The 25,602-nt window shown below is 35.6% G+C and overlaps 1 protein-coding gene across 8 annotated transcripts in view; it reads left to right on the top strand.

Annotated features, from left to right (window-relative positions):
• WDFY3 (WD repeat and FYVE domain containing 3) overlaps nucleotides 1-25,602 on the top strand; it is a 271,299-nt gene that overhangs the window by 194,515 nt on the left and 51,182 nt on the right. For 6 of the 8 annotated variants that reach the window (XM_045820298.1, XM_045820300.1, XM_045820297.1 and 3 more), the window contains 11 exons: nucleotides 1,242-1,475; nucleotides 4,143-4,242; nucleotides 6,515-6,675; nucleotides 7,478-7,707; nucleotides 8,821-8,930; nucleotides 10,510-10,692; nucleotides 11,568-11,725; nucleotides 12,731-12,808; nucleotides 14,128-14,355; nucleotides 20,576-20,629; nucleotides 23,291-23,459. In XM_045820298.1, coding sequence (XP_045676254.1) covers nucleotides 1,242-1,475; nucleotides 4,143-4,242; nucleotides 6,515-6,675; nucleotides 7,478-7,707; nucleotides 8,821-8,930; nucleotides 10,510-10,692; nucleotides 11,568-11,725; nucleotides 12,731-12,808; nucleotides 14,128-14,355; nucleotides 20,576-20,629; nucleotides 23,291-23,459 — 1,705 coding nt within the window. The remainder of the gene's footprint in view (nucleotides 1-1,241; nucleotides 1,476-4,142; nucleotides 4,243-6,514; nucleotides 6,676-7,477; nucleotides 7,708-8,820; nucleotides 8,931-10,509; nucleotides 10,693-11,567; nucleotides 11,726-12,730; nucleotides 12,809-14,127; nucleotides 14,356-20,575; nucleotides 20,630-23,290; nucleotides 23,460-25,602) is intronic. The other 2 variants (XM_045820302.1, XM_045820299.1) reach the window with 1 other exon arrangement.

The following is a 25,602-nucleotide window of genomic DNA, read 5'->3' as shown; positions in this document are numbered from 1 at the left end:
CTGGGTCTGCTCGTTGCCTCCCCACACCTGTGCCTGGGGTCTGCCACTGTGGTCTGCTAGTCATCACCTGCGCCCTGCGCACCCAGGACCACCAGCCACTGCTTTTTCCTGCTGCGACCCCTCTCCACTGGCTGCCAACTCCACCCCTCTTACCGGTCTGGATGAATGGTTGTTGGGACTTCAGTACAGTTCAATTTTCTGTCTGTTCTGGTTGGGGTTTTTTTGTCTCTAAATTTTTGTTGTCCTTAATTTTGGTTGTGCGAGGAGACACAGTGTGTCCACCTACACCTCCATCTTGGCCGGAAATCCCATGTTTGTCCTTTTTGTTCAGCTTTTCTTATTTCTTTCAACTTTTAGTTTTCATATTTTATACTGAGCTTAATAGAAAATTATTAGACTGTAATCACATATAATATAGATACTTCTTTTGTCCTTTTAAACAAGCCCAAAAGACAGTTATTCCTCCCTAGTGGTTCCAAAGTTTTTGATGTTTCCTCTTACTTCCACCTCTTACTCTGGGCCTGGAATAAACTAAGTTCTTCATACTGATTTTTCTTCATATATAAAGGTGAACTATTCATTCTACAACTGTAGGGATTTGTAGGATAAACACAGGTATAGCACATGACTTAACCACCATGGCTTGTTTATAATTTTAAAATCCTCATTTTTGGGTAAAATAGACCTTCAGCAATACCTCAGTGTCTTGCCTCGTCAGCATCTTGTGCAGTGTATTCTAGCCCCTTTTTCTTTTCTTTTGGCTCAAAATTGGCACTAGTTTCATTGTTTTGTATTTTTCATTTATTTGGGTTTTTTAGGTGCCACCAGTATGCCAGGTCTTTATCTGAAACTTTATGATGTTTGAGTGCTCAGGTTTGTTTTAAATATGCAAATGTGGTTATTCTTATTTTATTTCATTTATTTTAAGTGCAGTTATCAGCAGAAGAGATAAAATTCAGCGTAAAACAGGTGCACAGCTAGTGGGCAGTGAGTAGTTTCATATTAGAAAGAGATGTGTTGGGTAGCCATGGCCCACAGTGACGCATAGCATGCAATCACCACTGCCTTTGAAAGAGGGGCTGAGTAAAGCAAAATGAAGTGCTGGTTGAATAGCTTAATAAGAGGTACACGTTGAAGAAAAATACCGTTGCTGCTACAGTTTCGTTTTTTGGAAACGTCGAAGAGAAAACATCAAATAAAATTGAATGAGACTAGCATACATTTCCACTTAATTTTACTAGGTGACAGATCTAGATGATGAAGTCGGATCTCCAGCGGAAGAGTTTAAAGCCTTTGCAGCAGACACAGGGATGAACAGAAGCCAGTCTGAGTACTGCAATGTGGGCGCCAAGACGTATCTGACCAACCACCCAGCAAAAAAGTTTGTGTTTGACTTCATGCGGGTTTTAATAATAGACAACCTCTGTCTTACCCCTGCGAGCAAGCAGACTCCATTAATTGATCTTTTGTTGGAGGTAAATACAAAGAAATACATTCACATCTGTTTTGCATTGTTTTTATAATTAGAACATGAATAACCAAGAAAGCTTTATGCCAAATGCCTTTCAGATTTCTAATTCTTCTGGGTTGTATAGGTAGAATATGTCATGGGCTATGAAAATTTTTAATTTCAATGGGCTATATACCCTATCAATTTGTTTCTCTCCTTTTCATCTCTGCAGGTGTGTCCCTTTATCACTTTTCATCATTGTACCCCTACACCAGGAATTGACAGAGTTTTGCTGTTATGATTTTATGATTTTTCCCGTTATGACTTAGTAATGATTTTAAGCTTTGCAGATTGTACAGTCTCCATCACAGCTAGTTAACGATGCCATTGGCACTAGAAAGCAGCCACAGACATAAATGAATGGGCTTGGCTATGCTGCAGTAAAATTTTATCTGCCAAAACAGGCAGAGGCTGGATTTGGCCCAGCAGTTTTAGTGTACCAGGGCTCTGAAAAAAAAAAACACATTTTATGAAATATTCAATCAGTGCAGAAGACTAATTGCTTTTCTGTTTGAGGAACTTCCTAGTGGCTCTTAGCAGAATGGCAACTAGAACGGTACTTTCATGTGCTCCCTCTAGTGGCTGTTACAGTTAACTCTTTATTTGAAACACTAAAACCACAGCAGATGTTTTATCTGATTCATGGGAAAATATCTGGTCAATTAAAAGAAATCATTAATATAACTTAGGTTCCAGTCACGTTAAGTATTTTAACTAGGACCACAGTGTTTAATATTGTCGGGAAAATAGTCAATTTCATCAGTAATCCCTGTGGTAGAATTTAAAAGCATTTCTAATAGGACATGCCTTTGGAGACTTTAAAATTAAGAAAAGAGATGGCCAGCATCTTAGTGCATCAGGTAAGTATTTGAAGCATTCTATGCAGAATGAAAATAACAATAAAGTTCAGAGGCGGTGTGTGTAATGGAAAAAGCATGGGTTTTGGAGTGAGAAATGACTGGTCTGAATTCTGGCCCTGTTTGTTATGTGAGTGTTTTAATCTCACTGAGCTAAACTCATTCTCTGGGAAATGATACTATATGCCATCTTCTCTGCATGATTGTTATGAAAGTTAAATATGTCTAAATCACCCAGCAAAAACTATTTTGAGAAATTGAATGTGTGCTGATTATAGCTGTGTGACCTTGGCCAACATCAGTTCTCTTCACCCCTTACTGTTTGCCGATCATTAAAAGGCATAAAAATAGAACCTGTCTCTAATGACTGTTGGGAGAATGAAATGAGGTGATACATGTAAGAGCTCTAATACAGTGCCTGGCATATAAGACATACACAATCAAGTGGCTGGTGTTAGCTTATTGTAAGGGTTTCAGGGAGTCTTCTCCCAGCTTCCATTCATCATCATCCTCTGCTGTCACCACCAGGCATCTTATGGAGGGTCAAATGGATTTGCTGCATGTGAACACCACCATGGCAGCAGAAGGAAGGTGCATAAAAACAGATCACAAAGTATTCGAAGGAAAGATAAACTAAGGGGGCCAAGTTGGGGTGTCCTATCTGATACGATAAGCAAGTTTCTATAGCCTGAGGAGTTTGCAATATTGAAATCAGAATGAAAAAGCTCAACACCCTCTTTTTTCAAGGCTTCAGCCCCTTACGGAACCAGAATATCAAAGACCCTTCCTCCAAGAGCCAAAGTGCTCTCCCGTGGGCAGATGACACCCATGGGCTGTTGGACTGTGTACAGGAAGGTTCTGCATAGTATTCCAGGCCTCAGAAAGGAGGCTTTGATTCTTCGCGGACTAATGTTGACTGGCTTCACTGTTTTCACAAGGAAGACAGGTCTAACAGCCAGAGGCCGGAGCAGATCATAGTGTTTACCACATCTTCATTCTGCTCTGAACTCATCCTGGTTGTCAGGCAGACCAGGCAGATTTATCTAAAACTTGTGAGCAGATTGTAGCACGGTTGCCCTTGTGTATTGGTTAACTTTAAAATGGAGATTTTTTTTAGTAGACTTAAAAGAGTATGGTACTGCAGGGGAGGCCATGGATTTTGACATCAAAGAAACTGAGGTTTGAAATCCTATTTGTGGCTTGACCAAGTGACTTAACCTTTAGAAGCTTCAATTACCTTATTTCTAAAATGGAGCCCTGGCTGGTGTGGCTCAGTAGATTGAGCACCAGCCTGAAAACCAAAGGGTTGCCAGTTTGATTCCTAGTCAGGGCAAATGCCTGGGTTGCGGGCCAGGTCCCCTGTATGGGGTGCATGAGAGGCAACCACACTTCGATGTTTCTCTCCCTCTTTCTCCTTCCCTTCTCCTCTCTCTAAAAATAAATAAATAAAATCTTCAAAGAAAAACTCTTTAGTGATAGCTTATTCTTTAAAAATAAAGTAAGATATAATAGACTATCAGATATTCTATATTTGTAATATTTAGAATGCTACTTTTGGAAGAACTGATTCAAAAGAAGATGATGTTTCATCTTTGCTTCATTTTATTTTTTATTCTATGGTCAGAAATATAAGAGAAAGGGATTAAGAATATTTATGTTGTGTTATTAATCAGTAAGATTTTTAATCCTTTGTTACATTTTAGTAATATAATTATGGTTGAGCCCTTATCTTTATTTAGTTGGTTCTGTTTCTAATTCTACACTTAATTGATTAGGCTTCCCCTGAAAGATCTACAAGAACTCAGCAAAAAGAATTTCAGACTTACATTTTGGATAGTGTGATGGACCATTTGCTTGCAGCTGATGTGTTATTGGGTATGTTGTATTTTCACTTTAAAAGTATTTATAACCACTTTCTTTCTCTCTCTAAACCCCAAGTGTACCTCCTTTTTAAGTTTATCTATTTTCTGTGCATTTTCAACTCTCATTGATATTTTTCTATAATGAAGAAAAGGCCCATCCAGCTCTTTCCTTTGAGTCTGGGATAAAGGTCAACAATAGGAAGTACTTAAGATGGTTGTCCACACACCTGTGCACTCCCAGGTGGCAGGAAGAGGACAAGGAGAAAAAAATGTTTTAAAAACAGTATTATGGCCCTGGCTGGCACAGCTCAGTAGATTGAGCGCGGGCTGCGAACCAAAGTATCGCAGGTTCGATTCCCAGTCAGGGCACATGCCAGGGTTGCAGGCCATGACCCCCAGCAACTGCATATTGATGTTTCTCTCTCTCTCTCTTTCTCCCTCCCTTCCCTCTCTAAAAATAAATAAATAAAAATCTTTAAAAAAACAGTATTACATGAACTGTTAAATTTTTATGAATGTCTAAAATATTAGACATTCATAGACTCATTCATTCATTCATTTAGACTTTAGATTAACTTTTTCATTATAATGCTTATAAAAGGTAGAGTTCCATGAATTATCACCCAGACAACATACCTATATAAAACCTCTCAGGAATGTGTTACCAGTACCCTCAGAAACTCCCTTTCTCCCTGATCCAGTTACAACTCACTATATTGTCCCAACTTCTAAAACAGGTTTCATTTTTGCCTGCTTTTGAACTTTGTATAAATGGAATCACAAAGTATGTATCCTTTTTAGTTTAGCTTTTTACACTCAATGTTGTATCCATTGGATTTATTCATGTTGCACATGGCAAGAGTTCATTGCTATAAATAGTAAATATATATCCATTTTACTATTGATAGATATTGGATAGTTTCCAGCTTGAGACAATTAAACATAAAGCTGCTGTAAACATTCTTGTTCATATGGGTTACATCTACAGGGCAAGACAAAAATAGCTTTACAGTTGTGAGTGTGTGGAACACTTTAAGCTCGTGTTATTATTTATTAATCATTGTGTTCTTTTCCATATGAACAACTGTAAACCTATATTTCCCCACTCTGTATGTACAACATTTATAAATATCTGTTGAGTATATATCTGTGAATGGAATTGTTGAGTCATAAGTATGTATATGTAATTCTTCAGGATGGCTTCCAGGACATAAATTGAAAACACATTAATTTTTTTCTGAATGTCTCTATCAAGTTACAATAAAAGTATAAAATCTGTACATTTACAGTGGAGCTAATATTTATATGTAAAATAAGGATTAAATTTAAAGAAGGAAAAGTAACAATTTAGTGTATTTGTTACTTGAGTTCCTGGTAATAATATTAATCATAGAACCTCCATGTTATTAAATTACTAGTCTTTTGCAAAGTAATTTGCCAAGAAATCTTTAGTATTGACGTAACATGCAACTTTCAAATCATTGTGTGAAGTCAACCTTTGTTTTTATCACTTGCGATACTATTTATGTAGTTTTATTTCACTACGTCAAGACACAAAATGAAGAGTTTTGCATAATGTGGTAATTTAGAGTGTGGTAGGAATAATCAGAGGACTTATCAGAGGCTCTAGAATTTCTAGAATCAATGGGCTTAGAGGGGGCATTCTGGTAAGGGAGAGAAGCTTGAAGAATTAGTCCTGAAGCAGTAGAAGCAGTGTGTACTAGCAAGAACCTGAAGAAGCTGTGATAGCTTTACAAAAGAGACATTGCTTGTGGCAGACATGGAGGGGGGTGAAAGGCAGCCCTTGGACCACCACACTAATTACACTTGATTATTCACAAATCTGAGCCTCTTTTCTGCCTACATTGCTTCATCACTATTGAAGACTTACTGCAAAATCGAGGGTTGTGTTTAATGGTTTGTTTTACCCTTTATTAGTTTACAAAGTCAATTTACAGCTAATAAACTGCCTTAACTTTTCTCTGAAATGAAGATCATCTGTCACTCACAGTTTAAGTTGAAGGACTGTTTGCTTATCATAGACTGTCTTAAGGCAATAGACTTCACTGTCTCAATCTATAACACTTTTATCCTGCAGACATTATTCATCCAACATTTATCATGCTTTCTAGCCATGAACATCATTTATGAGAGTAGTACATAAGAAATGTACTTCTCAGTGTAGTAGATGTACTCATTTTGCCTTAGCCTGATTTGTTTGAGGATCTGGTCTTATGCTGGTAGATACCAATTTTCTTAGGCATCCTTTTTCTGTTGGAATTTAGGGGAAGATGCATCTCTACCTATTACCAGTGGAGGAAGCTACCAGGTATTGGTGAACAATGTGTTTTACTTCACACAACGTGTGGTGGACAAGCTTTGGCAAGGCATGTTCAACAAAGAATCTAAACTTCTCATAGATTTTATAATTCAACTAATTGCACAGGTAATCGATTGTCACTATTACTTATAGATTACATGTTTCCTGATTGAAAAACTAATAAGATAATGAATGTTAACATTTAACAAAAAAAACTCAGCTTATTAAAAGTGAGTAAAAACGGTAGACCTGTAACCCTTTTGCCCTTAACCATACCTGGCACCAGTGTGTCCTTTGTGACAGTGTCTGGTTTTCTCAAGCTGTGGGCTCTCATCATCTCCCCACAGGTAATGCTGTTTGCTGCCCACATAGCTAGCTTCCTTTTAATTTAAGTAATTTAAGTGAATAAAATTTGGTAAGTTTTTTACCGAATGATACATCAGTGTATAAAGGCTAACAGCATGAAAGAGTTGATGTCAAAGGAATCTTCTCTTGTAATGGAATCTTTACAAAGTCCATTGTGGTTCTTGTTCCTTTAAAGATGTCATTTTAATGTGTGTTGGTGGTAGCTTTGACTAAAGAATATTGGCCTGGTTTGGCAAGAGTGATTAATATTATTCAATACTTAATTTAGAAAGTGGGCAATACTATTATCATGTTTTATTAGCATGTGGTACATAGGTTTTTTTGTGTGTCACCTAAGAATTCTTTTAAGAGTTAAATTTATATTTAAGCTAAAGAGAAAAGCTCTCAAGTAAGGGGATGAAACTGGAATATCCAAAGTTTTTTACTAAAAATTTTAGGTAATTTTTCTCAGTAATTTTTAGTAGATTATTCACCCTAATTCACACCTCATTCACGTGTGAATGATAAGCAGATCTTTTGTGTTTGGCCATTTTACTGAATAAAATATCTTTCATACCTTTAGTCAAAGAGAAGATCACAGGGATTGTCACTGGATGCTGTTTATCACTGCCTCAATAGGACCATCTTGTACCAGTTTTCACGGGCACACAAAACTGTCCCACAGCAAGTAGCTCTCCTTGATTCACTCAGGGTCCTGACTGTAAACAGGAACTTGATCCTGGGACCTGGGAACCATGATCAAGAATTCATCAGCTGTCTAGCTCACTGCCTTATTAATCTTCATGTTGGAAGGTAATTCCTTTAGTTTCAGTTCGTGACCTTGAATTTGTCTTTGATGTTACTTCACCAGAACTTTTTGTTTTATTTTTATCAATAGCAACATTTCTTTTTCCATTAATCTCAGTTTTATTTAAACCTTCATGCAAAAAGTAAGACTAGTGTTGCATTTTTGCAATGAAATGTGTATTTTCCTTTAATTTTCTGTATCTCTAAGTTTTTCATTAGTCACCATATGTCACATTTATAATTTTAAAAAGTAAGTTTGCTTTTAAAGTAAATAACGTACACATTGTTAGAAGTTAAGAGGATTAAAAGGAAAAGAATGCAATGAATAAACACAATGGCATATACTAAATGAATGAAATTAGTATTTTTCCATTGATTGTTTTGACAGATACTTCTTTAGTGTCTGCTGGTGTCTAGGCATTGAATTAGTGACCAGGATGTGATCAAGAGGGACCCTGTGTCAGGGTTTCGGAGCATGCAGTCTTCAAGGGTAGGGCAGTTAACTAAGCAAGCCCAGTCAGGTGTGCTGAGTGCTCTGCTAGAAGCTAGAAGCAAGGTGCTTTGGGAGCCTGCAACAGGTGTCCCTAACCTGGAAGAAGCACCTGCTGAGTTGCATCTTGAAAATGGTCAAGGAGGTGGTTAACCCTCTTAGGAGGTCAAGGAAGAGCGATGTAGAAAGAAAGAGCCATCTATGTGATTGCCCAGAGGGAAGGAAGTATGTGGCATGTTTGGGAAACTGCAAGTACTTCACTGCTGCTGGAGCAAAGAGTGCTGCAATAGGAGACTGGAGAGGGGGCAGGATGCACAGGCCTAGGAGGAGAACGTTCTTAAATGAACTTTTTGTAATTTTTAGGTAAAAATGTTCGTCAAAAAGCATCTTGAATATTAGGGTGTTCATCTTGATGCTATAGTTTAGTTACTTTTAGTCAAGTGGATTTGTGAGCACACCCCTTAAAAATGGCATTTTTATTAAAAACTGGACATTTTGTGCATCTGCTGAGTGTATGTCAATTATGGAGCTTTGTAAGGGAGCCAGCCTTATATCTGCAAAGAATAGTTATTAGAGTTTTTTAGCTACCATTATTTTCTTCATACAGTTTAAACTGACTAATTTTTCAGCAACGTGGATGGATTTGGACTGGAAGCAGAAGCCCGCATGACTACATGGCACATTATGATCCCCTCCGACATTGAACCAGATGGTGGGTACAACCAAGATATTAGTGAAGGTTAGTACCTCAACTTTTTTCCCCTTTCCTTCTCACTCATTAATTAACAACATGGACATCCAGTCTCCCAGTAGAACATACCTGTACATAGACTGATATGCCCACCAACATATACCATCATGTGGCTGTGTGTGTCCTGTGCCAAGGTGGTAAAACCACTAACCACTGATCTTGCTATACCTCAACATTTTGTAGTAACATTGGGAGACTTAATGATATTCACATTTGCACAATTAATAGTGCAGATGCTAACTTGGCACTTACCCTGAAGAGAGCTGCCTATTGGTAGAGTTAGTCATATTACATTAGAGGTAAATGTTGCCTGAGACAGGTTGTCAGTACTATCATTTTTATTTTTATTCTCTCTTTATTTTTTATTTAGTTTTCTGCTGATTTTGTATTATGCATGAAAGTCTTTGGGTGGGTTGATTTCTTATTACCACATTGTTTAGTAAAACAGATGAGATAATTACAGTTGTATTTGTCTTTGCAGCAATACAGTGTGGTAGTTTTGCATATGATTTTATGCTTTGGCAGTCCAGCACTCATTCTTTCAATCATTTAAGCATTAACTTATTCTGTCTTCTTTCACAAAAAGTTCTTGAACCCCAGACACTGAGGACACAGTGATTATTTTCACCCCATCCCCTGTACCCCTCAAAGAATTAACAATTAAGAACATTGGTACTCAAAGCAAGGTTCTCAGACTAGCAACATCAGCATCACTTGGGAACTTGTTAGAAAAGCAGACTCTGACCTCACTCGGAACTACTGAGTCAGACCTCCAGCTGACCCTGATGCTTGCTGAAGATTGACTGGTCTAGAGCAGGGGTAAAATTAGCAAGGAGTCCAAAGCAAGAGAGAATTTACTAGTAAAAACTTTTTAAAAAATATTTATTTCTTTTTGGAAAATATTCAAGAACAACTTAAAAAAAAAAACTCCCATTGAACAGCTTCCTAAGCAGTGTTCACTTGCGATAGCCACTCTGTGCTGCACCCTCACCAAGGTTTCAGAACTAACTCCCCATACATATAATGAGAAGGGTGAGAATGAAATATTTCTGTGGTTTCATTAGGTATTTTATTTTAATCATAATGCTAATACACTGTTATGAATTAGTGCATTACGAACCTTCAGCTTAAAGCCTTTTACCCTTTTAATTATATTTCTTCATGAAACAGAAAAAAAAGTAAATTAAAAAAAAGAACAACTTAGTTTTGAGCTTAAATATTGAGGTCTAAAAATTTTTAATGAGGGATATGTTTTTTCTTTATATAAAAGAAGCTAGATAATGAAATATGAATATAATTTCCAATTTTATAAATAAAAATACAGTCTTTTGCATGAACATAAAATTTTTTTGTTTTTTGGGTTTTTTTAGTTGTCCAAATAGCCAACCACATTTTTGGTTCCTGAATAATCCCTTTTACTCATCTGGATAGGATATGAAGCATTTTCTTTCTTTTTTTTTTAACAAGTACTATACTTTAAATTCTTAGATGAAATTCATGAAGAAAAATACTAACTTTATATTGTGTTTTTGATCAGTTGCTTTTTTTTTTTTTTTTCACTTCTTAGGGCGTCAGCTTCTCATAAAAGCTGTCAACCGAGTTTGGACTGAATTGATACATAGTAAGAAACAAGCCTTGGAGGAGCTTTTCAAAGTCACTCTACCTGTGAATGAAAGGGGCCATGTGGATATAGCTATGGCAAGGCCACTCATTGAAGAGGCTGGTTTGAAGTGCTGGCAGAATCATTTGGGTGAGAAAGTCTACAGAGATCTCATGACCAAGAAATTTACACATGGCTGTTATATATGGGTGCACTTTGGATTTGTAATGAAAACTTTCTGAAAGGCTATTTTGACAGCAGAAGTAAAAGTCAATACAATATAATCCATTGTAGAGTGGTTATACCAAGACAGGGTTTTTCTTAGATTTTTTTTTAATCTAAGGTGTGTTATATATTAGGCATCTATGAGTTTGGAAAAGAATACACTGCTTGTGCAGCTTTAGTATGCTCACCATCTTGGCTATAAAGTCTACAGTTCCCCATCTTTAATTCTCAAGTTCAAAAAACCCTGAAAACTCAATTTTTTCATTATTTTGGTCCCAGAATTCACTTAGTAGCAAAAATTCACCTATATTTATTTATTCTACTTGGTATGAATATTCCAAGAAATGTTAACATGTTAAATTATGGTTCACCACTTTAGACCCTGTGGTAGTATTATGTAATATTTAGGAGTGTACCATATTGTCTTATTAAAATTCAAACCATTCTAAATTCCAAAGCATACCCAGCACCAAAGATTTTAGTCAGGGGACTGTGAATTGTTATGAATACAGAAACTGATTTCATTAAATTTGCATATTATTGGAGAGCTAAGTTGCAACCAAGTGCAAATTCAACTGCTATAATAATTGTCAAGCAGCTATCCTTATCCAAGATCACCAATAAGTAAATATATAATAGCTAAGTAAATGTATAATAGCTAAGAGACTGTCTGTGTCTGTGCTATAAACTGCTTTTGATTACTACAGAATTGTAGTTTGTCACCATGATACAAAAGAATTAAAAATAAAACTAATAAATACATGGATAAATTGTAAAATAATCTAATTTTACTTTCATAGCCCATGAAAAGAAATGCATAAGTCGAGGAGAAGCTTTAATCCCCACCACCCAATCCAAGCTGTCCCGCGTCAGCAGTGGCTTTGGTCTTTCCAAGTTGACAGGATCAAGAAGGAACCGGAAAGAAAGTGGTCTCAGTAAACACAGTCTTTCCACCCAGGTACATTGTTTAGAACACACTTAACATATACAAGCAAATGATTTGAAATGAACTTTTCCACATTTTTGCTTTAAAAGAAAAATAATTGTGGGAACTTCTCCCATATTATTATGAAAAAATTGCATGATGTGTGTTGTGGATTTACATCCCTTTTATAAATGGATATAACATGAGATTCAGATATTGATACATGATCAGACTATCGATAATTTTTACAAACTTGCGCTAAATTTGTTACTGATAATTATCATTTAAAGCAGTGGCAGAACAAAATGGCTTTTCAAAAAGGAATCTAATTGTGTATACCTCTGACTGATTTTTTTTAACTCATCTACTTCAGTGTTAATTTCTTCCTCATCATACTTCCTTTACCATCCCGGAGTCTTAGTGGGAAAGGGCCTGAGAGAAACAGTATGTATCTGTCACTCCATGTGTCAGCCTGAGTTTTCCGGGAAGCACACTCTGAGACAGTCTGGTGTGCAGGAGTTGATTAGGGGTGCCCTTGTGGTCATTACGTGTGGAAGATGGAAGCAGGGTTGGTCATGGGGAAGTGTCAAGCTACACTGCAGGTCCACGGCAGCCTCAGCCACCCTAAATAGAGCTTTAGGTGTCAACATGGTCAGACCTATTTGATCTGGACTGAGCTGAAATGGCTGATACTGTTTACCCCCAAATCAAGCAATCATCGGATATGGGGTGGCCCGCAGCTCTCTGCAGCTGAGATGATCCCTGAAGGTACTGACAGCATTCCTGCAGGCTGGGCAGCAAGCATGTCCTTGAAGGGGCATTGAGATGGGGACAGAGTGTGAGTTTTTGTGTTCAGCACACATTCTCCATTAGTTTCATCATGTAAGTAATCTTCCAGAGTTTTTTGTGTTTATTTGTAGTGGTGCCTTTCACAGAATTTTTAACTAATTGTTCAGCGTTAATTTCAAGGTCAGTTAACTTATTTTTTCTTCCAGGAAATACATGTGTTATTAAACTTCTCTTTCCATCCATCATTAGGAGATTTCTCAGTGGATGTTTACACATATCGCTGTTGTTCGTGACTTAGTGGACACGCAGTATAAGGAATATCAGGAGGTAAGAATTAAGAATCACAATAATGTTTTGTTTTGCATTGCTTGAGTGGATTAGGACTCTGTTTCTCCTGATACTTTCCTACCCATTTGAAGGATAAGCTGTGGAACTGCATTCATTGTTAGATGATTTTAATTACCCCTGCCAATAGCTACTGTGGCTATTGGTTTTAAGAAACAAATTCTGAATTTCCTAAAGGCAAACTGCATTAAAAAAATCAGCAAATTTGAAATCAGCACAGCTGGATCCTGTTGACATTCAAGAGTGACATACAGCATTGTTCCAATAAATAGTAAAATAAAATACAGATCCCTGTCTTTCAGACTTATCAAGGAGATTGTGAAAATATGCATCAAAGTTACTGAGAAATCTCTTAAAATTCTAAAAACTTAAAGTACTAAAAATAAAGTTTTTTTATTGCAGGGACTTGGTGATAATGTCAGTAAAAAATAAACTCAGTGAAAGCTTGTTGGTGAATTGATTATTAGTATGCAACTTAATCCTAAATATTTTATTTCCAATACAACTGTTTGTGGGGTCTATTAAAGATTTCTGAATGATAAAGTGCTAACATTTTATGGTCATAACATTAAATTAATTATTATAGGGAATTCCACTACCCAACCCGAATGCATAAGTACTACTATGTTGTCTTATAATTTCATGATTATTCATTCAGTAAGCTTTACTATTGGTTGTATAAAGAGATCTTTATCCTTAGACTTAGGTTGTATATATATATATTGAACAAATCATTAAATAAGTTATAACCATCTACTGTTAAAAAATTTTAGGTGAAGTTCCCTGTCAGAGCTGCATGTTTATATTCTTTACCTAAAATCTTTGGAAATGATACAAAGCTTGTCAGTAATCTAGTGTATTGGCAATACTTTTTTTTAAATCTGATTTCCTAGATTTTCTCCTATTCTGGTAACTGCTTTGCAGTTTTGGGGTGGGAATGGACTCATCCTTAAATTGCCATGTTTTTTTAGTTACTCACACTGGACTAACCATTTCAGCATATGTTCATAGGTAATATTGCCATCTCCCTGTGCACTGGTCACTGAGTTCCTTCAACTTGCTGTTCAGCTGCACTCACGTCCGACCCCGTACACGCCTGGTCGTTTACTTGGTGCTAAAACAATCACCTTGTACAACCACAAAACCCCCCCTTTTCACAAAATTGGTGTGCTTTAACCATGAACAAGTATAAATGATAAGGATTGGTTTTACAGATATTAACTTGGTTTTAAGGTGTTTGTAGACTTTTAATTATTACTCCTGCTTTTACTCAAAAACCAACCTGGACCCTTTCCTCCTAGCGTCAGCAAAATGCCTTGAAGTACGTGACAGAAGAGTGGTGCCAAATTGAGTATGAGCTGTTGCGGGAGCGAGGGTTGTGGGGGCCCCCCATTGGTTCCCATCTAGACAAATGGATGTTGGAGATGACAGAAGGGCCCTGCAGGATGAGGAAGAAAATGGTGCGAAATGATATGTTTTATAACCATTACCCTTACATGCCAGAAACGGAGCAAGAGACAAATGTGGCGGTGAGTATGCAGAATTAAATGTTTGTAATCGTGCTTTCAAGTTATTTTTTCTTTTTTGTAAGCATCTTTCCTTATTAGGTCAATTACCTAAAATATCGAATTTTGAAAATTCAATATATTATGTTAAATTGATAACATCAGGGTGGTGGCAGTGGAATAAAAGATGCAGCAGTGAAAGAAGGAGACATCATAGTGGAGTGGTTTAGATCACAGAGTCTGCAGCCAGACTGCCTGGATTTAAAACCTTCCTCTGTCCATCTACCTGCCAGGTGACTTAGTACAGGTCATTCAGCTTCTTCCGGTTTCTGTTTCCTTATGCCTAATGGGGAGAAAATAAGGGTTTCGTCTCAAAAGCTGTTAGAAAGGAGGATTGAGTTAGTTAAAATTAGTAAAGTACTTAGAATAGTGCCTGGCATAAAATGATCACTACATGAGGGATTTTTAAGTGAATAAAATGAATATTGGTACTAAGCAATATTCTTGGACAAAATGTCAAGAGCAGCTAATAAACAATAGTCTGAACATACAGATCTTTACAGTTATGTTAAGAAGCTTCATCACCAACTCCATGAGTTTAAAAGACAGTATTTGCCCAAGTTCCTTGTTATACAGACAAATTACCCTTCCCAAACCTTCATTTAGTATTTTTCACAAAAAAACATTTGTGTAAGCTGATAATGATACAGGAGTCATGTATTTACATATGAGAAAACACTGTCTTTCCCAATAAAGTCACTACAAATTTAAGAAGAGAAAACACAGGACTCTAACATCTACTGAATTTAATTGTGAGAATCATCATAGCAGTTCTAAATAGCAATTCAGCTCGTCAGTGTCCAAAAATAATCCTTTGCCTACAAAATGAATAGTGGCTCCCTCCTTAGAATTCACTTTTGTCATAGAATCACAGCTTTGGGAATTGGAAGGAGATGTCACAGGTAATTCCATCCAGTCTCCTAATTCTGTCCTGTCAGTGTGTGATGAATTATGAAAACATCATTTATGGGGCATTTTACTTTTTTGTACCTTGTCTGTGTATTTCCTTCTTAACTGCACCCTCTGTTCAGAGTGGCTACTGTCATGGACAGGGCTGCTCCAGAGAGTGTCCTGACTTTAGTGTCTCATGGTTTCTTTTTAAAATCCATATTTTTTATTGATAAAAATAAGGCTTTCATGTTTTCCTTTAGTCATTTAAAATTTCAAAAAAATCTGACTTTTCAAAAAGATAAGTCTGGAAAAACATATTTTAAGATTCTCCCCTTCCCCAAGAACTTGACCACACCCTATGCTTAACTATCCCTGGACAGAACGTTACTAGGGGATATTTTTCATATTTTGTTTCAGCCCTAGTTTTTAGCTGGCTCTAAAACAAAGTATTCTAAATAAATCTAGTGCAACTCCTATTCCCAGTTAGGAACTCATATCACTACAAAGAATCATCCACTGAAGAACATATTGGGATGGTTATTCTTGGGTATTTGGTTAATAGAAACCTGAGAGATAAAGTTCAACCACTTGCCCAGTGTAATATTTTATTATATTTTATTAAAAACTTCATTTCAAAACTAAGATTTATAAAGGAGACTTGAAACATGGGTCTTTTAATAAGTAGCTCAGATCATCTAATGTGAGGCAATTTGCATTGTTCCAATTTTTTTTCTTCTGCCAAAGCCCTAGCTTCATTTACTTGTACTCACTGATTCCACCTCTGTCCTGATGCTACTTCCAGTGTAGGTTGTAGACCTGCTAATATATAGTCACTTCTAATTTTTCAAGATAGCTCCCTAAAGTCTACTGTTCTGGAAGCTATTCAGTGTTGTCAAGAATGTCATATGTGGTACAGCTATAACTTAAAATGCTACATAATTTCTAATACCAGGGAACTATAATTGTGAGAAAATTAAACCCATATTTTTGCAGCTTTTTACTAGCACCTACTTGTGTCAGAGCAAACCAGCACTATTTTCTCTAGTTTTTAATCTTTCCCCCCCAAATAAATCATTAAGAATTTAAACCTGATTTGATAACATATTTCTTATTGAATTGATACTTGTTTAAGGAGAATCCATTCAAGAATACTAAAGGACAGAGTGGAGCAAAAGTAGGTTTACATTTGGTGAGTATGTGAAACAGTTTATTCTGGTATTAGTACTTAATAATTATTGTATTATTTTCCATATGAACAACTGTAAACCTGTTTTTGCCAAACCCTGTATAAGTATACTTTCTTAAATATGTGAATAACTATTTATAGTTCACTGAAGTATATATATACTTTCTAAGTTATATAACCATATTTTTTTACTGTACCCAGTCCTATATAGTGTCATTTACTTTACAGACATATATTTGATTTTCTATATCAGATAAAATCAAAATGACCTATGTAGAGTTTACACTTACAACCTTAATATATCATTAGCATTTTACCTATGCAAAGGAGTTCACCAGCCTAGAAAATCTAAACAGACAATCTCAGAAATAGGTATGTACCATATGGAACTTATTGTTTAACCAGATGGGTTACATAATGGGATAACCAAGGTAGGAGATACATTTTGAAATAGGAAAGAGCAAATGGACAGAGGGGATTGTTACAGAATGCAGAATTCATGCCCAAGTCTAGGTTTGTCTCCTAGGATGAAGTTTTCTAAAAGAGTAGTTTGCTTTTGCTAGTTTAAAAACTTCTGTAGCTATAACATGACATTAAATATGCATTTTTGTTTTATGGAATATGCAATCTGGCAACATTGACAGCAAAGAAATTCCAAAAACTAGAAGCAACTGATATCCCACTGACTTATGTTGTGAAATCAGAAAAGAAGAGTGAATACTTAAAGATGCAGTTTTATTTACATCTCTAGCAGCCCTTGAACTATAGTCAATATTCTCATCCCAATTTTACAAATGAAGAGTAGAAACCTAGAAAAGTTAAGGGAATCTTTTGAGGTCACAGCTACCAAGTAGTGGAGTAGTATATGCAATGAGTGTAGGGTGACAATTCTTCAGAAGTTGAATAATTTTTGAAAAAGAAAAGGTTCTGTCTGATGTTCTCAGTTTTGTGACATTATCTATAAATAGTGAATTTCTTTCACAGAAACCACATACTAGGCTTTGTCTTTCTGATGCTAGCAGAGTACCTAGAACTTAATAAATTTTGACTGAGTTGACTACCAGCATTCACTCTTCCTGAGTTTTAGATTTTATCCATTGCTTCTTGTTCATTCTGTAGAATTTTTCTAATTCTGAAATTTTTACACTAAAAAGGGATAAAGCCAGATTTTATGGGGCCTGATGTTTATACAACTGTGGGGGGGGCTTTATGAGAAAAGGAGTACAAAGGTATGAATACAAAGTTACTAGGGTCAGCCCTGTTTCCAAGGTTTTGAAGGGAGCCTGTGGGAAGTGAGGGCTGTTAAGTTTAAGCTTTATTTGCTTCATAATAAATCCACCTCCACCCTGAACTGTATTATATTAAAATATTGCCTCCCAGAGGACAGCTTAATCTTTCTTGCCTATCGGCTCTTATAAATGTGGTGTCCTCCTGCATGAATCTTTGTAAAATATAGCCCATACTTTTTGCAATGTAATGGATATGTGCCAACCTAAAAATGTCTTTTGAAGCCTCTTGATGGGTAAGTAGGCTTTATCTGGAGTAAGGGCAAGTGGTTTGATTATTTGCCTTATTGATTAACAATAATTACTGTTTCTAAGTAACATTAATTTTCATACTTCTGTTGCTTAAGCTGAAAGAATACAATGATGATTAAAAAGTTATTTTCTTGTTTAAAATCTTTCATGTGTTAGAAATGAAACAAGGGATTTTTTAGTCACTAAAGTTTTTTCATAAACCTTGATAATATTACAAACTGTCTAAAAAATAATGTACCTATTCTAAGTTTTGAACTTTCATTTCTTATTTTTGAATTGGATGTTTGTTTATAGAATATAGAACATATTTTAGTGTTTTATTTGCCACAGATTCAAAAACTTTGGAAATTTCTCAACTAAAACTATTTTTTTAAAAAAGCAACAGTGATAATGATTATGTCCTGAGAAGAATTGGCATATGTGGAAAATTCTGTATTCTACATGAAAATAATTTATCCTCTTTGCACCATGACTTTCCTTGGAGGATATTTTCATAACTGAAACAACTAAGTGAAATTACAGTATAATTCCACATTTAAGTAGTAATATCAGTTATAGATATTAAGATGTGAGCCTTGGATATGATGAAAATATAAAATCTGGTTGTTTTAAAACAGTTGTCTTATTACCTTGAATCCTATGGAAGGAAGGAAGAGTACATGTCTTGCAATTAAAAAAATATTTAACCATTAAAACCAGGTTTTAATCTGTAAACCCCTTATTTTCACAGAATAATAATCTTGTACAAAATTTATTATTCTTGCAAATATCATTAGAATAAAATCCTCAACGTCTACCTATTAATGTTGGGCTTCTCGGGGCAGAAGGGTAAAAAACTTACTGAAAGGTTCCTTTTCTAATTAAGGGAGTCTGTTATGGCTGCCTCCATATACATTTTTATATGACATATAGATGTCATAGGACTCAGAAATTAAGCAACTCATTCAGGAAATTCTATTGCCAGCATTATAGAAAAATTTGAAGTAAAGGAACTAAAAAATTATTGTAGAAATTTTGACATTGAGAAATTGAGATTTCTATATAAACATAATTGTAACAATACATAAAATAAGAGCTGTGGAAATACTAAAATTATTGGTATAACACATATCTAAGCTATTGAATGCTTTACTACTTTTAGTAAAATAAGAATTTTACTTCATCATTGAGTCAGTGAACACGTATGTTATTGAACCATCAGCGCTGAATCATATGCTGCAGAAAAAATATAAGAGCATACAAGTCAGACCTTGCCCACAGTCAGGTTGGGGATATATAGTGGATATCAGTGTTGGTTTTGACAGTAGTTATTGGTCCATTTTGCTATATTGGCTTATCACACATCTATCCAGCATTTTGTCTTATTTTTTGGGAATTTCAAATGAGTTGTAGAATCCTCCACATGCATATCAGTAGAGTTCAATATTTGTTTATAATTTTTTATTATGTAAATTTTACATACATTGAAACACACAAATCTTACGTGTACCATTCAGTGAGTTTTAACTGATGTATAGTATACACTTGTGTAACCCAAATACTTATCAAGATAGAGAACATGCATGTATATTTTTAAGATTATTCTTCAATATAAGATATGCTTTTAAAAGTTTGCTTTGAAAGAAAACAGAGGGTTTGCTAAAACCATGTGAGGTATTTCAAAGTATGCCCAGTAGTCTAGTATTTGTTTTGCTCAGGGAAGCAAACATCTGTGAAAATATTTTGCCTGTTCATGTTTACTGTAGGGAAAGATGGTAGAAGCCATCTTCAGATAGAAACCATGATAAGCAAGAAAAATTGGCAGTAGTTCTTCGGTGCATTATTGTCTATCTTTAGCTCTCTGTGTGTTTACCTGCATATGCCACACACTACAGCTCAATAGAAATTTCCTTCTTGTTAATCAGGATTTTATTCTGAGAATAAAATATAAAGCAGCTGCCTAATTCTTTAAAGGTACTCTTTATGAAAAACTTTTGATTTGGAGGCTGATGATCCAGTCTGCCTTCTGCTTTCAGCCTTTCTGGGCTTACAGCTGTGCAGGTACTGAAGGAAGTAGTAGGATGTTAGGCTTTTATGGGAGGACTTTTTTTTTTAACAACAAGCATTTAGTGATTTCTGTGGTGTGGGGGTACCATATATAATTCCACCAGCTGCTTCTCTTACAAAACAGAGCTGGGGGATAGGCACAGTGAGAGGTAGGTGGGAGATAATAGCTAGCATTAGATTCTGTTGTCCAATATTTTCCCTTTGAAGCCATATAAAGAGTTGCCTGTAAATCATTTATGACCATGGCACATGCGCTGAAGTCATGTCTGTGTGATTTTTACGTATGTCTTGTTCAGTAGCCTTGAGAATTTTACTGTATTTTAGTTTCACTCTAAAACTACTCTTGATAATTGAAACAGTCACAGGATGCTCAGTGATTATTTCAAGCAGCTTAGGATATCCTGTTCATTTTATTTGAGCAAGTACATGTTCCATATTCCATACAATCCTCAAGAAGAATTTATTTTTTGTGTTGTTCTTTGTTTTTTTTCTGATGTGTTTATACTTAATACCCTATTTTCAGTCTGAGATCCCAAGTAAACAGCCTGAGACACCTGATGATATCATTCCTCAAAAGGTAAAATACAAATTACCATAAAAGAATGCAAACCACTTGCAGTTTTATTTTGGGGGTTGTTTCCTTTTGTTTTGGTGCATGGTAGATTAGACTAACTTGAAAGATTGACTTCAAATTTGCTCTTCCTGTAAATTTCTTAGAGTTGAAAAGTTGGTTTCATTCATGCTGAGAACAGTTGTAGTCTTTCTTGGCTTTGCTCTAATTGGCTTCCTAGGGTCTGTGTGCTGCTCACTAACAGGCAGAATATTCACTGCTCTCACCGTAAAATGTGAATGGCTTCATACGTAAACTAACAAGTTCTGACGCATGTTAGTAATGGGCAGCCTAACACCTTCAACTTTTTTTTCAATAATCATTTTTCTAGATAACAAACTACATATTTTGAGAATGCAAGAGTATTGTCTTTTAAAATTATATACTAAGAATATATAATCACTTTCAAAATACAATTTAAGTTTATTTTAATTTGTTAAAAAAACTTATAATTTCTTTTTGTTTCTGGAAGATTCTATATATAATTCAGTGGGGGGAAAGTGCAGTTTTTTAAAACAAAGAAATATACCCCAAAATATTTAGGGTAAATGCTTATGGTTCCAAGTTTAAATCTGGAGAGGTTCCAAGTGTTAATTCACTGTCTTGCCCATCACTAACTCTGCTTTCATCTTTTTAAAAATGAATAATTTTGAGTTGAAGATAACTGTTATACCTTATGTAGGAGATTTGTGACAGTACAAAGTTTACTACCTTTCTTTCACTTTACAGATATTACAATATTCTTATTAGTTTGCTCATCAGATTGATCTTTCCATAATTGTAATATTATTTTACATCATCTTAATACTTTCCTATGTTATGAAATAGATTTCAGTTTCCATTTGGGCATAGCACTCTTTAGTTAGCTTGTGGCGCTCTTTATTCCCTGGCTCTGCCTGAAGTTAAAAGAAGGGCATTGTAGCTTTAGATAGGTATCTTTTTATCTCAAAATTGATTTATTATTTTATATTCCAGCCAACTGGACACTTGTGCTCCATTTCAGTTTGAAATCATTGTCACAGACAATACATACTGACTACCTGAGCTTGAAGAGTAGGCCGACAGAATATTTTTAATTACATGCTCTATTCATAAGAAAGGAGAAGTAAAATAATGTTTACAAAGGCAACATTTTAAAGCTTGTTTCAAACTCCATCTTTTTTTTTTTTAAGATTTTATTTATTTATTTATTTATTTATTTATTTATTTATTTATTTTTAGAGAGGGTAGGGGGAGAGAGAGAGAGAGAGAGAGAGACAGACAGACAGACAGACAGACATCAATGTGAGGTTGCTGCTGGGGGTCATGGCCTGCAACCTAGGCATGTGCCCTGACTGGGAATCGAACTTGTGATGCCTGGTTCGCAGCCCGTGCTCCATCCACTGAGCTACCATCTTTTTTTTTTTTTAATTGTTAATCCTAAGTCTGAGTCTAATTCTGGTTGAGGAATGTTTGTACATATAAACTTTTTCCTCTGGCTTTATGTTTCTGTAGAAAATTTTAGACAATTTTTTTATTGTATTATATTTTTTAAAAAACAGGCTTAGGTCAATTGGGGAAACTGTTTTTAGGGTAAATATTAGTTATTCTGAAAAAAAATGCTATATCATGCCAAAAAGTTAAATTTTTCTGATGTTCCTAGGTAATAAATTTATTTTTGAAAATGGACTTACCATATTTTTCAGACTATAAAAAGCACTTTTTTTTTTACCACATTTTTTGCTTCAAAAATTTTTCCCCTATTTTCCTCCTCTGAAACCTAGGTGCGTCTGGGGTCCACACCATAAAACTCACCTAGGTTTCAGAGAAGGAAAATAGGGGAAAAAATTTTGAGGCAAAAAATGTGGTACAAAAGTGCATCTTAGAGTCCGAAAAATACGGTGCATATGTTCTTGATATACTTTTAGTCAGTAAGATTATGGGTCACATTCTTCTGCACAATAAACAACGAGGATGTTTTAACAAATTGGAGATACTACCTCGGAATGGCAGACCAACCAGAGAGCGCCATCTGGCCTGAAGCTGGTTGATTCCATGTTAGATCAGGACTCTCTGAAGGTTTGGGCCATTTCCAGAGTTCCAGAGAGACCTGGGAATATGTGAAAGAACAGGGCAATTCTGAGACTGTACTTTCCAATATCTGAAATAAACAGTCATATGGATGACTCCAACTGAATGGCTGGCCCTTAAGGCCTGACCCACATACTTTACTGGGGTGGAAGCAAACTTCCAGGCCCTTCACAGGCTAAACATCTCCTTGGAACCTGATGCTCTCCGACAGTGGGCATTCTCTTCACTTTCCTGGATAGGGAAGTTTTCTGATACAGCAGTGAGGTGGTACTATACTAACATGAAGTTATTTGGCTAGATATGATTTATTTCTATTTCAGGAAGAACAAAACTGCTAATATTGTTTTATATGTCTTTTCAAAATCAAGGGAATTTAAAAATAAACAACCCCAAAATCTATGGATTTACTGTGTATTTAAAAACTTACTAAAAATCCTATAACAAAAAAAAAAAAAGGTGACACACAAAGAGGTCTTGACACCATGCCTTCCCTTGGGAAACTTATATTTTAATTCTTGAAGATAATTATTTGAGTTCTTGTCTCTTGTTACTTCTTAGAAACCTGCTAGGTACAGAAGAGCCATAAGTTATGACAGTAAAGAATACTACATGAGACTAGCCTCTGGCAATCCAACCATTGTACAAGATGCCATCGTAGAGACTTCAGAAGGTGAAGCTACTCAGCAAGAACCAGAGCATGGTGAAGACACTATTGCCAAAGTCAAAGGTCAGCCTTCTTGATTTTAGTTTAAAATCATTAGAGCAGTCCTTGTATTTGAACTTATAGGAAAATGTGAGCAGCTGTAAATGGTGGGGCCAACCTTAAAGGTATCCATAAATATTATACCATATCACCCTACTTAAAAATTAATTTCTGTACTGAAATTAAAGCTACTGGCTCTTATTTATTGCCGACAGATGAATGTATTATACCCGTTGGCTTGATAATCTTTTATTGTATTGTGCAGAATTCTCAGTGGCACCGGATACTTTCAGTGCCCTAATAAGGCCCTAATAAGTAAGTAAATATTTGTAAAATTTAAACAACCACTAAATATGTGCCATTAGTGCATGTTAGCCAACAGTGAGCAATAATGGTCTTTCTTCCTGTGATTATTCCAAATCTCTACTTCATGGAGCTTAGTAAAGCAAACATACGGTGGTGAATAGTGCTAAGATGGCCATGGGCTTTTTTAGTTGTTATTTTGTTGTTTTTAATGTATTTTTTCCCATTACTATTTAATCCTCTTCTACTCCCCTCACCACCACTCCTCTCTGCATTTGCCACACTGCTGTCCCTGCCCATGAGTCTTTTTCCTTTTGTTCAATCCCTCCATTCCCTGTACTACCCTCAGCTATAGCTATCATCCTGCTCTCTATCTATGAGTCTGTCTCTATTTTATTCTGAGTTCAGTCTGTTCATTAGATGCCACATATGTGTGAAATCATATGGTATTTGGCTTTCTCTGGCTTATTTCACTTAGCATAATGTCATCCAGGTCCATCCATACTGTCACAAGGGGTAAAATTTTCTTTTTTTACAGCCAAGTAGTATTTCATTGTGTAAATTCCCCATAGTTGTTTTATCCACTTATCTGCTGATGGACACTTGGGCTGCTTCTATATCTTGGCAATTGTAAATAACATTACAGTGAATATAGGGGTGCTTATGTTCTTTTGAATTAGTTTTTTGGGTTCCTTTGAGTATATTCCTAAAAGTGGTATTGCTATCTCAAAAGGCAGATCCATTTTTAATTTTTTGAGGTATCTCCTTACTGTTTTCCACAGTGGCTGCACCAGTCTGAATTCCCAACAGTGCAAAAGGGCTCCCCTTTCTCTACATCCTCTCCAGCACTAGTTGTTTGTTGATTTACTGATGATAGCCATTCTGACCGGTTGAAGGTGATACCTCATTTTGGTTTTAATTTTCATTTCTCTGGTGATAGATGATGAGCATCTTTTCATGTCTGTTGGCCTTCTGTATGTCTTCTTTGGAGAAGTGTCTTTTCAGGTCCTTTGCCCATTTTTTATTTTTTTTGTTACTGTTTTTTGTGCTGAGTTTTGTAAATTATAAATTTTTTATATTAACCTCTTATCAGATGTATTGGAAAATATATTCTCCCATTTTGTGGGTTGTCTTTTTATTTTGTTAATGTTTTCCTTTGCTGTGCAAAACCTTCTTAGTTTTATGTAGTCCTAATTGTTTATTTTTTCTTTTGTTTCCCTTGCCTAGGGAGATAATAAAATATTGCTACAAGCTATGTCTGAGATTTTGCTGCCTATGCTTTCTTCTAGAGTTTTTATGGTTTCAGGTCTAACATTTCAATCTTTACTCCATTATTCTTGTGTGTGGTGTAAGAAGGTGGTCTAGTTTCTTTTTTTGGGAGGGGGACATGTATCTGTCCAATTATCCCAACATCATTTATTGAATAAACTATCTTTAGTCAATTGTATGTGCTTGCTTCCTCTATCAAATATTAATTGACTATAAAGGTGTGGGTTTATTTCTGGGCTTTCCATTCTGTTCCATTGATCGATATGTCTGTTTTTATGCCAGTAACATGCTGTTTTGATTACTCTGGCCTTATAGTATAGTTTGATATTAGGCAGCTGAATTCCTCCAACTTTGTTCATCTTTCTCAGGATCCTTGTTGCTGTGTGGGTCCTTTTGTGGTTCCATATAAATTTTTGAAATATTTGTTCTAGTTCTATGAACTGTGTCATTGAAATCTTGATAGGAATTGTGTTGAATCTATAGATCGCTTTGGGTAATATGGACATTTTAATGATATTAATTCTTCCTATCCATGAACGTGGTATATGCTTCTACTTAATTTGTATCTTCTTCAATTTCTTTCTTCAATGTCTTA

This window comes from Phyllostomus hastatus, unplaced genomic scaffold (genome assembly GCF_019186645.2).
Source record: "Phyllostomus hastatus isolate PE091 unplaced genomic scaffold, TTU_PhHast_1.1 phas_scaffold_39, whole genome shotgun sequence".
Classification (NCBI taxonomy): Eukaryota; Metazoa; Chordata; class Mammalia; order Chiroptera; family Phyllostomidae; genus Phyllostomus; species Phyllostomus hastatus.
Note: the sequence above shows the minus strand (reverse complement) of the source record. Positions and strands in the feature narration are given on the sequence as shown.